The sequence below is a fragment of the Leopardus geoffroyi genome, chromosome B3, assembly GCF_018350155.1.
Source record: "Leopardus geoffroyi isolate Oge1 chromosome B3, O.geoffroyi_Oge1_pat1.0, whole genome shotgun sequence".
NCBI classification, from domain to species: Eukaryota; Metazoa; Chordata; class Mammalia; order Carnivora; family Felidae; genus Leopardus; species Leopardus geoffroyi.
The window spans coordinates 133,815,828-133,833,303 of NC_059337.1; the positions used below are offsets into that span (position 1 = coordinate 133,815,828).

The window sequence follows — 17,476 nt, forward strand, 5'->3', positions numbered from 1 at the left end:
CACAGAGAAGACAATAGATACGCACACCTACTCAAACACAAGCAGAAGATAAGTCCGTATACAACTGTACACATTTATATGTATACGCTATTGTGATATTCAATATCGTGTTTCAATTCCTAGATGTCCTAAACACAGCCTAGGCTAACTACAAACAAAATATTACTTCTGTGAGCAAGGCAAAAGTCACTAATGTGATTCTTCATAATCTCTCATCTTCTTCCCAGCCCCACCCTTTTTTTTTCCCTAAGGCAAATGGATATTCCCTGACTGGGTCAGTTTCTGTGCCCCCTTTCCAGGGGAAATCCAAGAAATTGGAAAAAGGGAGCTAACACTAAGGAGAGTAGAGAAGTTACGTTTATCTACAAAATGAATAGCTAAGAAGCGGGGGGGGGGGGGGGGGGGGGGGTGGAAAGACTGGAGCACGTGGTGCTTGGGGAGGTTGGAAGCTGCAAGAGTTGGGGTTACAGAGCTGGCTGTCATTGGAGTAGAGAATAGTGACGGGGCCAGCAGGAGGGAGAAAAGAGATGAATGTGTTTTCTGTGCATTAAGGGGCTTCTTCTTCTTTTTTTTTTTTTTTCAACGTTTATTTATTTTTGGGACAGAGAGAGACAGAGCATGAACGGGGGAGGGGCAGAGAGAGAGGGAGACACAGAATCGGAAACAGGCTCCAGGCTCTGAGCCATCAGCCCAGAGCCCGACGCGGGGCTCGAACTCACGGACCGCGAGATCGTCACCTGGCTGAAGTTGGACGCCCAACCGACTGCGCCACCCAGGCGCCCCAAGGGGCTTCTTAATGCAAGTCCTCCAGATTTTGTTTTCTTAAGTATTATCAGCCTGTGCTTCTTTGACTGTGACACCACCTCAGGACCTCTACACTTCTTCGGGTTATACACAGATTGCTTAGACATTCCATACAACTCTGGCGTTTCTCTCAGCATTCGTGAAGGGGGAGTTGTCTTGCCCCTCACCTATCATACTGTTTCACATATCACGTAGATGCCAGATTTGTTAGCGGAGATCAACAGTTGTCAAGACATAGTTTTTATAGATGATGATGAAAAGGAAAGAGTGATCTCCTATTTTTGTACCTGTTGGGTGTTAGTGAAATATTTTCAGCATTTCACAACTAAAATGCCTAAATTAATCAGGAGCAGAGAAAAAAACAAAAAACAAGAATGAATTCCATCTCTCCAGTTCAGCAACAGGCAACATTTTGAGCACCTGTTGTGGAAGTTTCCAGAGGCCAAAGGGATGCTTGCTATCTTTCTAATGTCCTGGTGGGTGTAATAAATGATCAACGTTACCAACCAGGTGCAAGACTAGTTATTTTAAGACAACATGTGACATCATCACAAGCCACAAAGCATCAAAGGAAAAAAGAAAACGCATCCAGGTAACTCATTAGACAAGGAAATACTCTCAGATGATCACGTCTATTCCAGAGCCCAAATAATAGCTTAAATGTTGATCCAAAAGTTTATGTCACCTTCGCCGTTATAATTCCATTCCAGTTCTTGGAGCAACACGTGAAATTCTTCTCAGTTAAGATTTTTGGAGATTTTAAATATTTTATGTCTTCACAATTGTCTTACTTCTTTCAAAGTCTACGTCGTCGTCTTAAACTGTTGACAACAGCCTAACAACTTCGATTAAAAATTTTTTTTCAAGCAAAATATTTTACAAGATTCACGTTTGGCTTCTAAGATATTTCGTTGCCCCACCAAACCCTTGGAGAGCGACTCCGTCAGGGAGGGATTTGGCTCCTCTCGGCTTCCGTAGCGTCACTAGGCAACTTCCGCTTCTGTCGGCCGCCTTGGCAGATGCATATCCGGTAGCGGCGGTTCAAGCGGCCGGAGCAAGATGGTGAGTGACTAAGGGTTTCGGCCGGTGGTGGCGGTGCGACGGGGTCGAAGCGACCCGAGACGAGAGGGCGAGGCGGCTCCCCGAGGCACTCGACCCGCCCGCCTTCCTGCCCGCCGGCCCGCTCTCCTCGGGGGTCGGGGGCTCCCGGAGACAGTGCTCAGGTCCGTCGGGGCCGACCAGCGGGCCCGGACCGGGGTTCCTGGGGCCCCTGGCGCGCAGGGCCCCCCGGGAGGGCTGCTAGTGGGGCGGCGGAGCGGGTCAGGGCGCCCGGCTTTGCTCCTCCGTCGCCCGGGGCCCCGCTGACCGGCGTGGGGAGTTCCGGCGGGAGCCTCCCTGAGCACCTGGGACCAGTGCTTTCTGAGCCGCTCAGGTGAAGGGCTGCGCGACCGCGGAAGAGGGAGGGATTCGTTCCGGCCGAGGAGGGGAGAGCGCGGCGGTGGACGACCGCGGGGAGTGGGGGCACTTGGGCAAGGCATTCAAGACTGACGTCTTTGTGACTGGTGCACCTCGGAGGGGAGCCTCCCGCTAGCAGTTGTTCGTTAGTTGAGTAGGCAGGTGTTTATTGAGCACCTGCAACTTTTTTTTTGGCCAGGTTCTGCTCTAAGCGGTGAGGGCGCAAGAGGTGAGCGTGATTGGCGAAGTCTCTGCCTTCATGGAGCTTACATTCTAGACAAGGCGAACACACACACACACACACACACACACACACACCGAAAAGCATTCTAGACAAGGCGAACACACACACACACACACACACACACACACACACATCGAAAAGCAGACTTGCAATATGATGGCAGGGAACGGGAGAGAGATGGACGGGTGGCCAGTGCTATATGGTTGTTTATAGAAAGGGATGGGGTGGCTATTTTACATAGGGTGTTAGCAAAGGCCCCTCTGAGGAGGTGAGATTTGAGCAGGGGTCTAAACAAAATGAGAGTAGCCTATGCAGACATCTGAGGGGAAGGGGCTCCAGGCAGAAGGAATAGGTAAGCGCAAAGGGCCTGAGATGGCAATGTGTTTAGCCTGTATCCTGGACATCAAGAACGCCGACCACATAGTCTTCTAGGTCTTGTAAGGACTTCGGGGGTAATGTTCTAAGCATGTGCTAGGTACTTTTCCAGCGTTATTCTCCTTGTCACTGTTATTGTTATTGAAGTAGAGCTGGCACAATGTTAAATTAATTGTTAAATGTTAATTTAACATTAGTTTCAGGTGGACAACCCAGTGATTGGACGAGTCTGTTCTCTGCTGTGCTCTCACTGTAGCTGCCATATGTCCCTTTACAGTGCAGTGCTAGCCCAGTGCCATTGTCTGTATATTTATGTGCTTTATGTGCCGTACCTTTTACCTTTTATCCCCGGGATTTATACCTTTTATAACTGGAAGCCTGTGCCTTCCATTCCCCATCACCCACTGTCCCTTTCCTCTGGCAGCCACCAGTTCTCTGTGTTTATGGATCTGTTTCTGCTTTGTTTTTTGATTCCACATACAAGTGAAATCGTGTTGTATTTGTCTTTCTCTGTCTGACTTCATTTAACTTAATACCCTCTAGGTCCGTTAATGTCACAGATGGAAAGATCTTTTTTTTTTTTTTTTTTTAATGGCTGAGTAATGTCCATTGTGTTTGTGTGCATTTACACGCCACACCATCTTTATCCATTCATTTATTGATGGACCCTTAGCTTGCTTCCATATCTTGGCCACTGTAAATAATGCTGCAATAAACATAGAGTTATATTCCAGCATTTTCTTCTTATCCTTACAGTAATTATCATCCTCACTTTACCAAGGAGGAAACAGAGACACATTAAGTGGCTGTGCTATTACACAAACCCTGCCAGTCTTTGCTAGAGGCCATGCAGTAAGATATTGGTGTCCAATAGACCTTCGCGATTCCTGGCTACATCTCTGACAAGCTTTGTGATAATAGGCAAGTCACTTAACATCTCTGGGCCTTGGTTTCCGTATCTGTAAACCAGGGGTTATGATTGTGCCAACTTCATAGGGTCTGTAAGAAGTAAACTAGATGATACCCTGAGAATGCACACTGTTTGGCATAGAGTAAGGGCTTGAAATGGGTATATTTGTTATTGTTATTTGAGACTGAGAAACATCTTGTAAAATGCCCCAGAGATGAAGAGGTTTATGACCTGTACAGGAAGATGCCCTCCTGTGGGGCCAGACTTGCGGGATCACGAGTGGTAGATGAACCTGGGAAAGGTTAGCTGCAGCCAGTTTGGCAGGGGCCACGTCTGCCACTCTAGAGTTTGGACATTACACCATAAATGCTGGGGAGCAGCTGAAGGTTTTTGAGGAAAATTAAAGGATCAGCTCCTTGTTTTACAAAGGAATAGCTGGATTGGTGAGGGGAGAAAATGCTGTGGGAAAGTGAGTGGGAAGTCAGAGTTCTGGATAAAAACAGAGTTGGGTTAAATGAGAGTGAAGAACTGAACCAGATAGTTTTATTTCAGAGCCCAGATTTGGTAACCAGGCTGGTAATTAAAATCCTGACCCTAATGTTTCGTGTTCACTGGTGATATTGTATTGCTGAGGAGTTACTGTGAGTCATGCACATGCTGAGTGGTTTATGTGCCTTACCTCATCTTCAGTAAGGGGAGCTAGAATCATCCTCACTTTCTGGTTAAGAATGCTGAGGCTCAGGGAGGTGACCTGCGTGATGGAGTTTAAAGCTAGATGCATCTGATTCCATAGCCCATGTTCTTAGGCTCATCGCAGTTCCTCGTCTAAAAAGTGGGAATGATAAACCCTACCTTGAAGGGTGGTGTGGAATTAATGAAGTAGTAAAGGAAAATGTCTGGTACAGACTTGGGCACATAGTAAGCACCCCACAAACATTAGCTGCCCCAGCCAACGGCACATTTCTTTAGGAGGTGTAAGTATGAAAGGCCTGTACTTTGGGCAGCCTACTGCGGTATAACTAACTCTGAACCACAGTTTTTCAGAGCCTGCAATTACCTTCTTCAGAATAAGGCACAGAATTTTAAGAATCCTGCAGGTGGGGAACTATATTTGACCCCAACTCTTCTAGGTAACAATGATACATTGTTCTGTCTTGATAATTAAACTGGCGGTGTATTAATTTAGAGGTGCTTACGTGGAAGTGATTTGAGGGGACTGAGGGCTCCTCTATTCATGTAAGTTCACTATTGTTTAAAATGCCACCAGCTTTGAGATACTGTTCTTTATTAAGCCATCCCTTGTAGCCGAGGGGTCTGTTTTAAAATCCCCAAATCCCACGAGTGTATTAATACACTTGAGTTCTTGATACCTTAAGGTGATTTAGCTTTTCAGGTTGGGAAGAAAGACCTGCCTGAGAGCCCCAGGCTTTAGAGATGGGAGGTATGTAAGTTGCTTTTGAAAGGAAAGTCTCGTGGGTCTTGGTGTGAACTTAGTAAGGAGTAAACGATTGATAAATGATTATTAACTAGGTAAAATGACTTAGCTTTGATGGCCTAATTTCATGAAATATACTCACTCAAGTAGTTTTATATTAAAGAATGTCAAGCTCTATTTTCCCCTCAAAAAAGGGGTGGTCTTAGAATCCCAGCCTCATTATGATACATCAGTTTCTTAGTAGACTTGTCCTTGATTTAAGATGCAAACAGTTGCAGGGCACACCACTGATCCACTAACAGCTTTTCAGGAAGAAAAGAAATTTCTACGATGCTAAATGTACATGTTGACTGCAAGGTACATCTTAAGTCCAGAAATGTTAAATGGTGTCATGGAATCATGGGAATATAAGGATGTTCTTTTGAAGTGATCGCATTCTGAATTTATACCTCTGATTTCTTTTTTCAGGGTCAAAGTCAGAGTGGTGGTCATGGCCCTGGAGGTGGCAAGAAGGATGACAAGGTAAATAAGCCAGATGCGTCTGTGATGTGAGTAAACATATCTTGTGCAACATATCTTGGCTCTCAGCTGAGAAGTTCTTTGGGGACTTGTGAGTGTCAAAATGCAAAATAAGTAATCCTGCAGTTTTTTAACCAGCCTGGCCTCACATAGAGTATCCATTTCATGTTGTAGAAGATTATTGACCTGTCAAGTAAATAATTATGAATTAATGATTTTTATTTTTTTATTTTCATTTTAGAGAGAGAGAGGGGGTGAGTGGGAGGAGAGGGGAGGTGAGGGGAGAGAGAGAGATTGAGAGACAGAGAGAGAGAGAGAATGAGAATGAGAATCTTAAGCAGGCTCCACACTCAGTACAGAGCCTGACACAGGACTTGATCCCACGACACTGGGATCATAATCTGAACCGAAATCAAGAGTCAGATGCTCAAATGACTGAGCCACCCAGGTGCCCTGAACTAATGATTTTTTTCTTAATTTATTTTGAGAGGGAGTGTGGTTGTAGGACAGGCAGAGAGAAAGGGAGATAGAATCCCAGGCAGGCTTCGCACCAGCAGCGTAGAGCATGACACAGGCCTCAAACCTGCAAACCGTGAGATCGTGACCTGAGCCGAAACCAAGAGTCGAATGCTTGTTTAGCCAATTGAACCACTCAGGCCGAGTGTTAGAATAAATTGCCAGTAAATTAGTGTTTAATATCCTCAGATGTGAAGAAGAATTGTCTCATTATTTCAGCTCAAACTTTTGGTATATAATTCTGAATTCTGACCTCTAGTCCTTATCGAATAGTCTATCATTGTGTGTTGTAAAAAGAAAGATCAAGAGGTGTCGGTTAAGCGTCTGACTCTTGATTTCAGCTCGGGTCATGATCTCACAGTCCGTGAGATTGAACCCCACATCAGGCTCCGCCCTGACAGTAGAGAGCCTGCTTGGGGTTCGTTCTCTCTCTCTCTCTGCCTCTGATACGGACTCCCTCAAAATAAATAAACTTTTAAAAATAAAAAAATAAAAAGATCAGTTACATTCACCAATTGCAGAAGTGTAAAACCTAGCTTTATTTGCAAAAGGAGTTTTTAATAGCATTCTGAAAGATAAGGAAAATTACAGCCCCAAGAAAGATGATGGCCCTACAGAAGTTTGTGTTTTGATATGATTGGTGTGGTTTTTGTTTTTTCCCGCTGTTCTAAAAATTCAAGGACAAGAAAAAGAAGTACGAACCTCCTGTACCAACCAGAGTGGGGAAAAAGAAGAAGAAAACAAAGGGACCAGATGCTGCCAGCAAGCTGCCACTGGGTAATGGTTCCTCCCTGCTGTCTCGGTTCCACGAGAGCCGTCTGTGTGTGTAGCGTAGAGGTCGGAATGTGGAGTCCGGAAACGGGGTGGCTGCAGCTCTGCTCGCGGGTGTGGCCCTCCTCTGGGCTGCGGTCAAAGCTGTGCTTTGGTGTTAGCAGTGTGCAGACGGTATACAACCATGTCTCGCTTAAACAGCCAGCTCCTCTGAGGTATGAAGAGTGTAGTTTGAGATTAGAAAAGTCAGATTGAGCTTCACTAACTTAGAAAACACGCTTATTCCCTGAAGAAATGGAACGCCACTGTGTTGGAATGTCCGTCTTGGGATTCCTGAACACCAGCTGTTTCAGTGGCTTCATACTGAACATAGACTGAGATTCAGATCAGGTGACCTGACCCAGCCCACCTCTCTGTCCTCAGCCCGTCACTCCCCTTGCTGTCATTCACACGGCCCTGCCTTGTGTTCTTTGACTCTTATCCACATTAGGGCTTTTGCCCTTTGCTTAAAAACGTTCTTCCCCCACTCCTTCCCATGGCTGCCTTCTTCTCATCACTTCGTCTTACATAACCCTCCCATCCCCATCTAAACAAGTCTCTTCCTGCTTAGATGAAATAATTTCAATAAATGTTGGTTGGTTAAGAATGAAAGGAATCCGACAATTTGAAAAAATGAATAATGAATCAATATGGTATCGGTAAAGACTAGGTCCTCAGATTGCCAGAAGAGCATAGGAAGTCACGTTACATGGGTCATTACTATATGGTAAGGTGATGTCTGAGTTCTGTGGGAAGAGGATGAAGTATTTAACATAAATGGCTGGCATATTTTATCTGCTGTTGAGGGAAAATGAAATTAGATCCCTTTTTGCCAGATGTAGTACAGACGTGGAAATAAGTAAATGAATGAAAATTCAGGAATATATTTAACCTCAGGGAAGGAGAGACATTTTGAAGAAACCTGGGAACCACAAAAGAAAAGATTGGCATTTTTGTCTATATATGCTAAAATTCCTGTGCAGCAGGGGACTTCAAGCCAAAAGAACGCAGAAGAGTGTGGAAAAAATGTTTGCCGCCTATGTTAATACCACTGATATCTCACGGTCCTCCTACAAGTGGATGCTTTTGTTCTAGCTAGCATGCAGCATGTATTCTGACTGAAGAGCACTTGTAGCTATTCTTATTAGCACCTATGGGGAATAAAACACCGAAGCAAACTGTCTTTTGGGTCCTTGAGTTCTCTTTTTCTTATATATAAAGACAGTTCACTTAGTGTATGTCATTTTGTATTAGCTGTCTGGTCATAGAACTCATCCCGTTTTTACCTACTTACTTATAACTGCCAAAGTCTCTCTTCCCTTTGCATTTAGGCACCTGCTTATTAGCTTATTTTAAGTCTTAACCTTTTTTTCTTATGGATGGACTTAATTCATTGTGAACGTCAAGCTCCACATACAATAAAACTTTTTTTAATTACAGTGACACCTCACACTCAGTGCCGCTTAAAATTACTGAAGTTAGAGAGAATTAAAGACTATCTTCTCATGGAGGAAGAATTCATTAGAAATCAGGAACAAATGAAGCCTTTAGAAGAAAAGCAAGAGGTAAACTGAGAAATTACTGTAACTTTGATTTTACAAATTGACAGTTTTAGTTATTAGATAGAATTCAGTGAATAAGTGAAATTCAAGCAGTTGACCTGTGCAGGCTCTTATGAATCATAAATTAGCTGCCTTTTAAATGCACCACCTGCTTTGTAAACGTAGTAAAATCTAGTAACTCTAGTAAAACTGTCAGCATTGTCTACTTTTTAGGTCTAACCCGCTTTTCCTTCATGGCATACTCTTACATAGGAGGAGAGATCAAAGGTGGATGATCTGAGGGGGACCCCGATGTCGGTAGGAACGTTGGAAGAGATCATTGATGACAATCACGCCATCGTGTCCACGTCTGTGGGCTCAGAACACTACGTCAGCATTCTCTCCTTTGTAGACAAGGACCTGCTGGAGCCAGGCTGTTCGGTCCTGCTCAACCACAAGGCAAGTTGCCGGTCTCGAAGCCCCTAATCAGGGATGCTTTCTCCTTCCTCTCAGATCCGCCCATTCATGCCGTTCTGGTGATTGGCATTGCACTGTTGTAAATGGACTGTGTAAACCTCACGTCCCTGCAGTAAAACTTAACGTTCTCTGTAGGTACATGCCGTCATAGGGGTGCTCATGGATGACACGGATCCCTTGGTCACGGTGATGAAAGTAGAAAAGGCCCCCCAGGAAACGTATGCTGATATTGGGGGGTTGGACAACCAAATCCAGGAAATTAAGGTAGGTCTAGGAACCGGCTCTGGGTTTTTAGACTTTAGATTTCTTACTGCTGCCTCATTTAGAGTGCTTAGAGTTATTTTGCATATTTTGTTTTTTCTGTACTGATCAAACAGTAACAGAGCTTGCCAGTGTGCTCTTTTGTAGTTGTTAATACCGAATTAGGTAACGGAAATAAATTGGGTGATTGTTGCTTCAGCAGCTGCAGCTTAATCCTTTTTATATGCAGCGTTTATTGTGTGTGTGAATATATAATGTTTCCATCTGTGTTAACTTCAGCTGTGGCCATCTGGAAACCTCCAGTGATGTGGGGACAGTGTGAGTCGGGGGAAGTGCAGTGGTCATTCAGGTTGGCTATGGGCCAGCCACCTGCACGGCGTCTCGTCTGTAGGGAGGTCATGCACAGCTGTCCCCGGTCTCCACCCGGCACCTCTCAGACAGCTCGATCTCTAGCCAGCGTGTCCGTCGGTGTAACAGCAATCAGAAAATCATCCCAGCTCCTGTCTGTAGTTTAAATGGAAAGGGTGTATTTTCACTTGAAGTTCTTTTGCTCAGGAAGAGCTTATTAAATGTTGCTCAAGGCTGGCTTCTGGAAAGTTAGAGGGAAATTGGGAGCAATAGGCAGGGGGCGGCAGCTCAGGCAGGACAGAGGTCCTCTTCAATGTGTCCTTGCTGCTAGATGAAGTCACCCACAGTGTCTCTAACGGTAGTGAGGTTTTAGCTTATTTTTGTTGAAAGTGAGCTATATTCTTGACGCCAGTTAATGGATCTGATAATTTTAGTAGGAAAGCGTTTTATTTTTACCAGTGTTTGTTTTCTGTAGGAATCCGTGGAGCTTCCTCTCACTCATCCTGAATATTATGAAGAGATGGGTATAAAGCCCCCAAAAGGGGTCATTCTCTATGGACCACCTGGCACAGGTACGTATGCTCCGTGTTCGACACTCTCTGGGCACTCAGCTGATCTCCTGAGCTGCAGCATTAGCTTGTTATAATTAATTCTTGAGTAAGGATGCCACAATTCCTTAGTTTAAAACAAAGTTCTCTAAGCGGCATTTCGGACGTTTTTGGAATAAATAGGGAAACATACCTATTACACAAAAGTATATTTATCCGTATAGTAGATGCTTAGAAACTGAATTATCTTAGACTTGAAATTGTAGACTTAACAGGCTTAATGTGTTAAAAACAGTAGTAGGAATTGCAACAAAAAACGAACACCAGTAGGCAGCCCCCACCCCAAATGCCTGCTCAGTGTGAATGCACTTACAGTTTCTTAGAACTCCTCTTGTATATCTCATTTATATGCTGTAAAACATAAGGTTTTCAAGTATTCATAATTCAAGATTAGTGTGAGTCTATTAAATATACTTTAGAAGACAGGAAATAAACCAGGATGCTCAACCTTGGCTGTACACTAGGATCACCCTGGAGCTTTAAAAAATACCAGTATTTGGTCCCATCCCTGAAAATCCCGATCTGCATCTGGAGTGTGTGGCCAGACATCAGAACCATGGTGGAGAACCGCTGATTTAAAACCTATTCTGTGCTGTTCAGGTTAGGTTCATTCTCTGGTCCATTGGTACTGAATGAATATAATACTGAATACATAGATGAAGATAAAAACACATATATTTGGTTCACCGTGCGACTAGTTGACCTGAGTAAGTTGTACAGTCCAGGACTTAGCAGTACATCGCTGTGTAAATTCCAGAGGAAGCACAGTTATTTGAATGAATTGAAACCACATTCCCAGGAGGATCCTGAGAGGACTGGGGACTGCCCACAGTGGAGGGTCTGGGAGACAAGTGGAGACGAGCTCCGGAGGCGTGGAGCTTCTGCAGCCTGTCCTCTTACAGCCCAGGAAATCAAGTTTCAGAGAGGCCAGTGACTACTAGCCCAAGGCCGCGGTCGCTCTGGGAGTGAACTGGCAACAGGGCTGAGGCTGGAAGAGAGGCCTCCTTTGGTGCATGTGCACTGCTGGGGACCGATCTGAGGAGCTGGGGTGAAGCACAGGGTGGTGGGCCTGACAGGAGGAGGAAGAAGCCGGTTCGGTGAGCCCTCTGGCTACTGCAGTGCCACAGCAGCTGGCCTTGGCCACTTCTGGACTGAAAGATGCCACCCACTTAGGTCCTTTTTGTCTTCTGTTCACCAGCCCTAGTCGGTTCTCTCTGGGAGTCTCCGCACTTTAAGCCTTCACACCCAGCCCTCTGTCTGTCTCACCACAAGGATGTCGTGGCCACATCTTGTAGTAAAGCTTAGTGCCTCGTCCTCCTTCCCACTTGAACTAAGTCTTCTGTGTTACTCCCCGGCAGCCTCCCCCCCCTTCCCCCGCGGGCCTAAGGTTGGTCCTTTACCAGCCCTGCTCTAACTGCCACCGTGTCCTGATGCTCCTGGTTGGCCCTGTGCCCCTGTCCTCACTCACCATCAAAGGGGCCAAGGTCTTCCAGCCCTAAAGTTCACAAAATGGCTGCCAGATCTCTTGTTTTTGACTTGAAATAGAAATCTCAAGGAATGGGGCAGGACTGGAAATGTTTGAGATCTTCCCTGAGATTGGAGAGAGGAAGTTCCTCACAAGGACACAACAGAGGCTGAGAAAAGTCTGAAGAGCTATCATTTGTGGGTTTCACTGGGAGCTGGCCCCGTCTCAGCTGAGCCTCGGGGAAGCCCAGCCAGCACAGCCACGACTCCTCGGGTGGCCCCAGGGGCTGCAGGCCTGGTGCTAAAGAGTGTTTCCTTAGGTCAAACCTAGGGTTCTCGGGCTGTTTCTCCATCACTGATTGTTTCACAGAGTAGAGTTTGGATCCCAAACCCTGGTGGCATGTGTCGGGTTAATAGTATTCTATGCAAGTTCGAATAACCCAGTAAAGTGTATTTTCTGACACTATGATGATGACTTTAGGAAGATGGTTAAAAATAATCAGAACGTTCTGAATTTCCTCTTATCTGCCTTGGAGAACATAATGTCAAGACACTGGAATGGTGGCATGCCTTTTCATCAGAGGGATCTGCCCGTTTTTTATGCCCGTTTTAGGTGGTAGTGACAGGGTTTTCAAGTTAAGACAGCACTTGAGGGTTTTTTCACTTTGTCTTTCTTTTTCTAACCTAAAATAGGTAAAACCTTATTAGCCAAAGCAGTAGCAAACCAAACCTCAGCCACTTTCCTAAGAGTGGTTGGCTCTGAACTTATTCAGAAGTACCTAGGTGATGGGCCCAAACTCGTTCGGGAGTTATTTCGAGTGGCAGAAGAACACGCGCCATCCATCGTGTTTATTGATGAAATTGATGCCATTGGAACAAAAAGGTACATTTTTCTCTTTGTGTCATTTAGAGGTAAAGACCTTGTAGCTCTTGTCTGAGAATGATCGCGGAGCACTGCCTGTGTGGCCTGCACATGGGTTTGCCTTGGCTCCTTCTGTACGTGGCTGTGGATGCTTTAGGCTCTGCTCCTGGCTGCCAGGTGACAACCACCCGGGAGTCGTGACCATCTGGAGATTAGTGTGCAGCCATGCCTTGAATTTCCACTCTGAGCCAGGCATCATCTGCACTCTGGGGACACAGCCATGGTCACAAGGCTTTCCAGGAGCTCATGCTTGGGTCGGGGGCTCAGATACCAAACATGCAATCTGAATTAATGATGCCATCTCAGGCACGAAAACATCTACAGTTTAAGATTATGTGGTGGCTGGGAGGCTGTGCTGATTTTGTTGCTAGAATTGAGGGCATCAGAGGTGTTTTTATAATTCCCCTTCAGCAGATCAGTTCGGTTTTCATCCCTTCTCTTCTTTTTCAAAGATACGATTCAAATTCCGGTGGTGAAAGAGAAATCCAGCGAACAATGTTGGAACTGTTGAACCAGTTGGATGGATTTGATTCAAGGGGTGACGTGAAAGTTATCATGGCCACAAACCGAATAGAAACTTTGGATCCAGCACTTATCAGACCAGGTCAGATTTGCTTTTGTCCCATCACGGAGAATGAGTGTGTTTATACGTGTTCGTGTTTAAGTGCACTTTCAGGGGATTTAAAAATGATACACGTCAAGGCAAATACATTATTGAAGTGTAGAATAACTTCCCCAAAGCTGCGTTCCACTGAGGTAATGGCTAAGAACATGATGTAGTAGGTGTAGTGTGGCCCTTTTCATCGCAGTCTTAAGTTGTGACCGTTTCTCTTTCCCGTAATGAATATTCTTTTTTCTGAAGAAATAGCTCCTATGGTAGCTCCAGTTAATTTCGCATTCGGGTAGCACCAAAAGCAGCAGTAGCTAGTTTGTGTGTTTCTGAAGGTACCAGAGGAGAGAGGATTTCTTTTAAACAGGATGAATTCAAACGTGGATATTTACAAAGAGCAGTGTTCACTTTTCAAGATTTGGACCCTTCCCACAAGGGAAGTTTCCCTCTGAAACTGCAGGTGTGAGGAGACAGGCTCCGCGAGCCACAGCGGAGCCTGGGTGGAGCCACAGGGGTGTGACTGGAAACCGTTTATACCCGCAGGCCGCATTGACAGGAAAATTGAGTTCCCCCTGCCCGATGAAAAGACCAAGAGGCGCATCTTTCAGATCCACACAAGCAGGATGACGCTGGCCGATGATGTGACCCTGGACGACTTGATCATGGCTAAAGATGACCTCTCTGGGGCCGACATCAAGGTGAGAACCTGGGCTGGACTGTACCTCTTAGTTGTGTGTGTGCGTGAGAACGTTTCTTCCCAGATGACCAGAATTAGGGCGAGGCTCGGCAGCACTGAGTGTGGGTCCAGCCTGCTTTGTATGTGAGGACCTGGGTTTCTGTCAGGTAGGGGTAAGTGCCACGGTCAGGTAGGGACGGCGTGTGTGGGGCCTTTTCACGCCGGTGCCTGCACTGAACTGCGTATCACTGGCATCTGTACAACTAGGTTAGTGTCTTTGTTGGTAACTTCAATTTAAATTTTGCACCAACTTTGTATTTTGGGAAATTTGAAGTCTTCAGAAAAGTTGCAACAATAGTAAATGCCCACATACCCATCACCTCAGTTCACCAAGTGTTACCGTTTTACCTCTTTGCTTTACCTTTTTGTTCACTTTCTTTTTTCCTGAACTATTTGAAATATCCTGAGGGTCATAACCAGATAGAAACTTAGTGCTGAGATTGTGGTTTTAGCACATCATGTTGCGTGGGTTGTTTTACTTTTGGCAAGTGTTGCGAGACAATAAATGCAGTAAATGGGGAGATTTCCATTTAGCCAGAACGCATGCTCTCTCCTCAGTGTAGGTAGATGAACTGGACGTGTGCTCTGTTGCCGCGAAGTTTCCCAGTGTAACGGCAACTGTGGCCCAGGAACGTGGCTCCCTGTAACGACAGTGGGGCCGCTGGCAGACCTTCCCTCCCAAGCCAGTCCTCCTCCTCAAAGCCACCTCAGATCCCCTGAGAAAATCATTAGAAGGCTTCAGACATTCACAAGATCTCATCTTTTCCCAAAAGGTTGAGGCAGTTTTAGCGTGGGCGTCTTACACCTTATTTCAAAGTAGCTCTCTGAATCATTAGAACACAAAGTATTTCATTTTCTGAACATACTGTTTGTTCTTTCTCACAGGCGATCTGTACAGAAGCTGGTCTGATGGCCTTGAGAGAACGCAGAATGAAAGTAACAAATGAAGACTTCAAAAAATCGAAAGAAAACGTTCTTTATAAAAAACAAGAAGGCACCCCTGAAGGGCTCTACTTGTAGCGACCACATCTGCCTTCAAGGAAACAGTCGGGGCGTCCCGACTCCTCGGAGGGAGGAGGCTGGGAAGCCGCCCAGAGGAAGCCACCCGTTGATCTTTCTTAGCAAAACCTCCCGTGTCCCTTTTTGAGCGCGGTGTGTAGGGTGCCCGCCAGGCTGCCTTCATGTGTTGGCCACATGCAGTGCTCTCCCCCCCAATAAAGTGAGCTCCTCCTCAGTTCGTCCCGTTTCTGGAGCCTCCATGCCAGCCGCTCAGCAGCCGGTCCAGCATTAGGTGGACCAAGGCGTTAGGGAGGCTTCTGGGCGACGGCCAGGAGTGTAGACCTGAACACCTCCCGCCCTGCTCTCCTCCCCAGAGCCGGCGGCAGGGCTGGACAACAGCAGCCGCAAAGCCAGCGGTGTCTGCTGTTTAAGCAACAGAGGCCGACTGTGGTTCTGGCTTCAGAAGGAAACTCAGCTTTCCCTTCTGGAAGGTCTGTGGAGCATGAGGGTTCTAGCATTCTTGGGGCAGGAAGGTATTGGCGTTGCTAAGAAAGGTTCCCGACAGGAATCTGCCCTGCCTGCTCATTCTTAGGTTCAGAAACCTCATCCCCCTCAAGGGTTCTCAAAACCTGTTAGAGCTCCCCCTTACCTTTCTTCATCCATTTCCGGCACTTCTCCTCTCTCTGAACAGTTCAGTCTTGAAGCCGTGAAGGAAGCGGGGCAGATCGAGGCAAGGGGCCACTTGGCTGGCCAGCCACCTTCCGCGGGTGCCCTGATCCGCTGCCCTTCTCCCTAACCAGTGTCCGCTGGTTTCTAGGCAAGATTCTCTTCCACGACACGGGCTTCTCTGGATGAGATGCCAAAGAAATACAACTTCAGCCGTTCTAGAGATCACGATAGAGGCAGCAGCTGTCCGCCTTTCTCTTAGAGCAGGACCTCAGGGAAGATAGAGCAATTTCCTCCCAGTTCAGTGTCCTTAATAATGACTTCAAGGTGTGTCCTTTTCAGAAGAAAGTGGTCTGAATGTGGATATTTACATTTCGTTCCATTCATACCCTCAAATCAAAACAAGAATGTGGTCTGGGTCTGGGCCTCTGTGTCACAGCCCCCAGGCAGGGGTGGGTTTGGTGGGAAGGTGCTGGCTCCACTCTGCACTTCTCAGATGGCCGCCTGCACACTCCCCTGCCGCAGGGATCCTTTGGGCAGCGCCCCCACACTTGGTGCACCTAAGTCCCCGGGGGGTCCTGTTCAAGTGCAGGCCCTGACTCAGAAGGGCTGAGGTGGGCCCGGAGGCTGCATCTCTAACAAGGCCCCAGGTGCTGCTCCTGGTCCACAGAAGGGAGGTGGCATCAAGAGCCTAGCAAATAATGAGAAACTTTCAAAACGGGAGCGAGGCCAGAACACCAAGTTTTAAACGGCTCTTAAGGGCAAAAGCTGCTCTCCTCACCAGCTGCAGGGAGAGGTCCGAGTGCTCAGAAACCAGACCTTTCCTACCACGACGGCAGGACCACCAAGGATGCCAGTGGGGCACGTTCACGGCCGGGCAGAGGAGTGGAACAGACCTCCCGCACGCCAGCCACGACGGGTTTAGTTTTCACTTGGCAGGATTCTTCCCTACGTACACACATTCACATACACAATATGTAAACTATGGTTCTGTGTCCTTCACACAGCCAAACAATGTGCAAGAGGTAAAAGACTGATAACCCAGACCCAAATTACTAAGAATTAAGAAACTTGAAAAGCGGAGGTCTCGGGACACATGCTCACACGCATGCGTCCCCGTCCTGCACATCCCGGCTCTGGTGGGGGAGTTGGGGGCGGGGCAGGCGAGAGGCCCGGAAGGCAGGGCCCGTTCCCTCCTGGTCTAGTCCTCCAGCAGAAGCGCCAGCTCCTCGACGGGCAGGCGCACCCGGAGCTCCTTCTCCGTCATCAGGTCCAGGACCTCTTGCATCTCTTCGGGGAAGTGCTCCACGGCGTCCAGGTACAGCACCTAGGGCCAGGGGTCCAGCGCTAGCCAGGTGCCCCCACGCCGCCCCCCCCAGCCTGCACTCCCCTTCGGCCTCACTGGGCAGGACGCCCAACTCACAGAAGTGGGGTGGAAGGGGTGAACTCCAGCAAAGCCTTCTCTTCCCGAAGTGGGGTCAGGACTAGGTGGACATCTCTGTCCCCGTGTTTGACACCTCCCGACCGGGCTTTGGGACACAGACCCCAATGCTTTCAGCATCTGGGCTGAGCTTTGGGCAAATGACGGACCCCCTTGCCCACAGCAACGCGCAAGGAAAGGAAACGGTCGCCCATCAGCTGAGGCTCCACAGGGGACAGCTGCACGATGAAAGGGTCTGGCATGGGCCCTGTCCACAAGGACACAGGAGAGGGGTGGGCACCGAGGCTTGGCGGGAAGGTCCCTGGGAATGTGCGGATCTCAGGGGATCTGGAACT

The 17,476-nt window shown here is 47.1% G+C and overlaps 2 protein-coding genes across 4 annotated transcripts in view; one reads left to right on the top strand and one right to left on the bottom strand.

Moving 5' to 3' along the window:
* The first annotated feature begins 1,785 nt into the window (after positions 1-1,785).
* On the top strand, positions 1,786-15,269 carry PSMC1 (proteasome 26S subunit, ATPase 1). Its single transcript, XM_045451856.1, has 11 exons — positions 1,786-1,866; positions 5,692-5,745; positions 6,939-7,035; positions 8,509-8,633; positions 8,883-9,068; positions 9,222-9,350; positions 10,171-10,267; positions 12,461-12,650; positions 13,142-13,293; positions 13,843-13,997; positions 14,921-15,269. The coding sequence occupies exons 1-11, from the start codon at positions 1,864-1,866 to the stop codon at positions 15,053-15,055; spliced, it is 1,323 nt and encodes a 440-aa protein (XP_045307812.1). The 5' UTR covers positions 1,786-1,863; the 3' UTR covers positions 15,056-15,269.
* NRDE2 (NRDE-2, necessary for RNA interference, domain containing) overlaps positions 6,774-17,476 on the bottom strand; it is a 56,141-nt gene continuing 45,438 nt past the window's right edge. For 2 of the 3 annotated variants that reach the window (XR_006705253.1, XR_006705252.1), the window contains 2 exons: positions 15,684-17,027; positions 6,774-14,676 (listed from right to left, as the gene is read on the bottom strand). Coding sequence is in view for 1 of the 3 variants with exons in the window: in XM_045451853.1 (XP_045307809.1) it covers positions 16,902-17,027 (126 nt within the window). In the remaining 2 variants the exon portion in view is untranslated. Of the gene's footprint in view, positions 17,028-17,476 lie in introns of all 3 variants that reach the window. The other variant, XM_045451853.1, reaches the window with a different exon arrangement.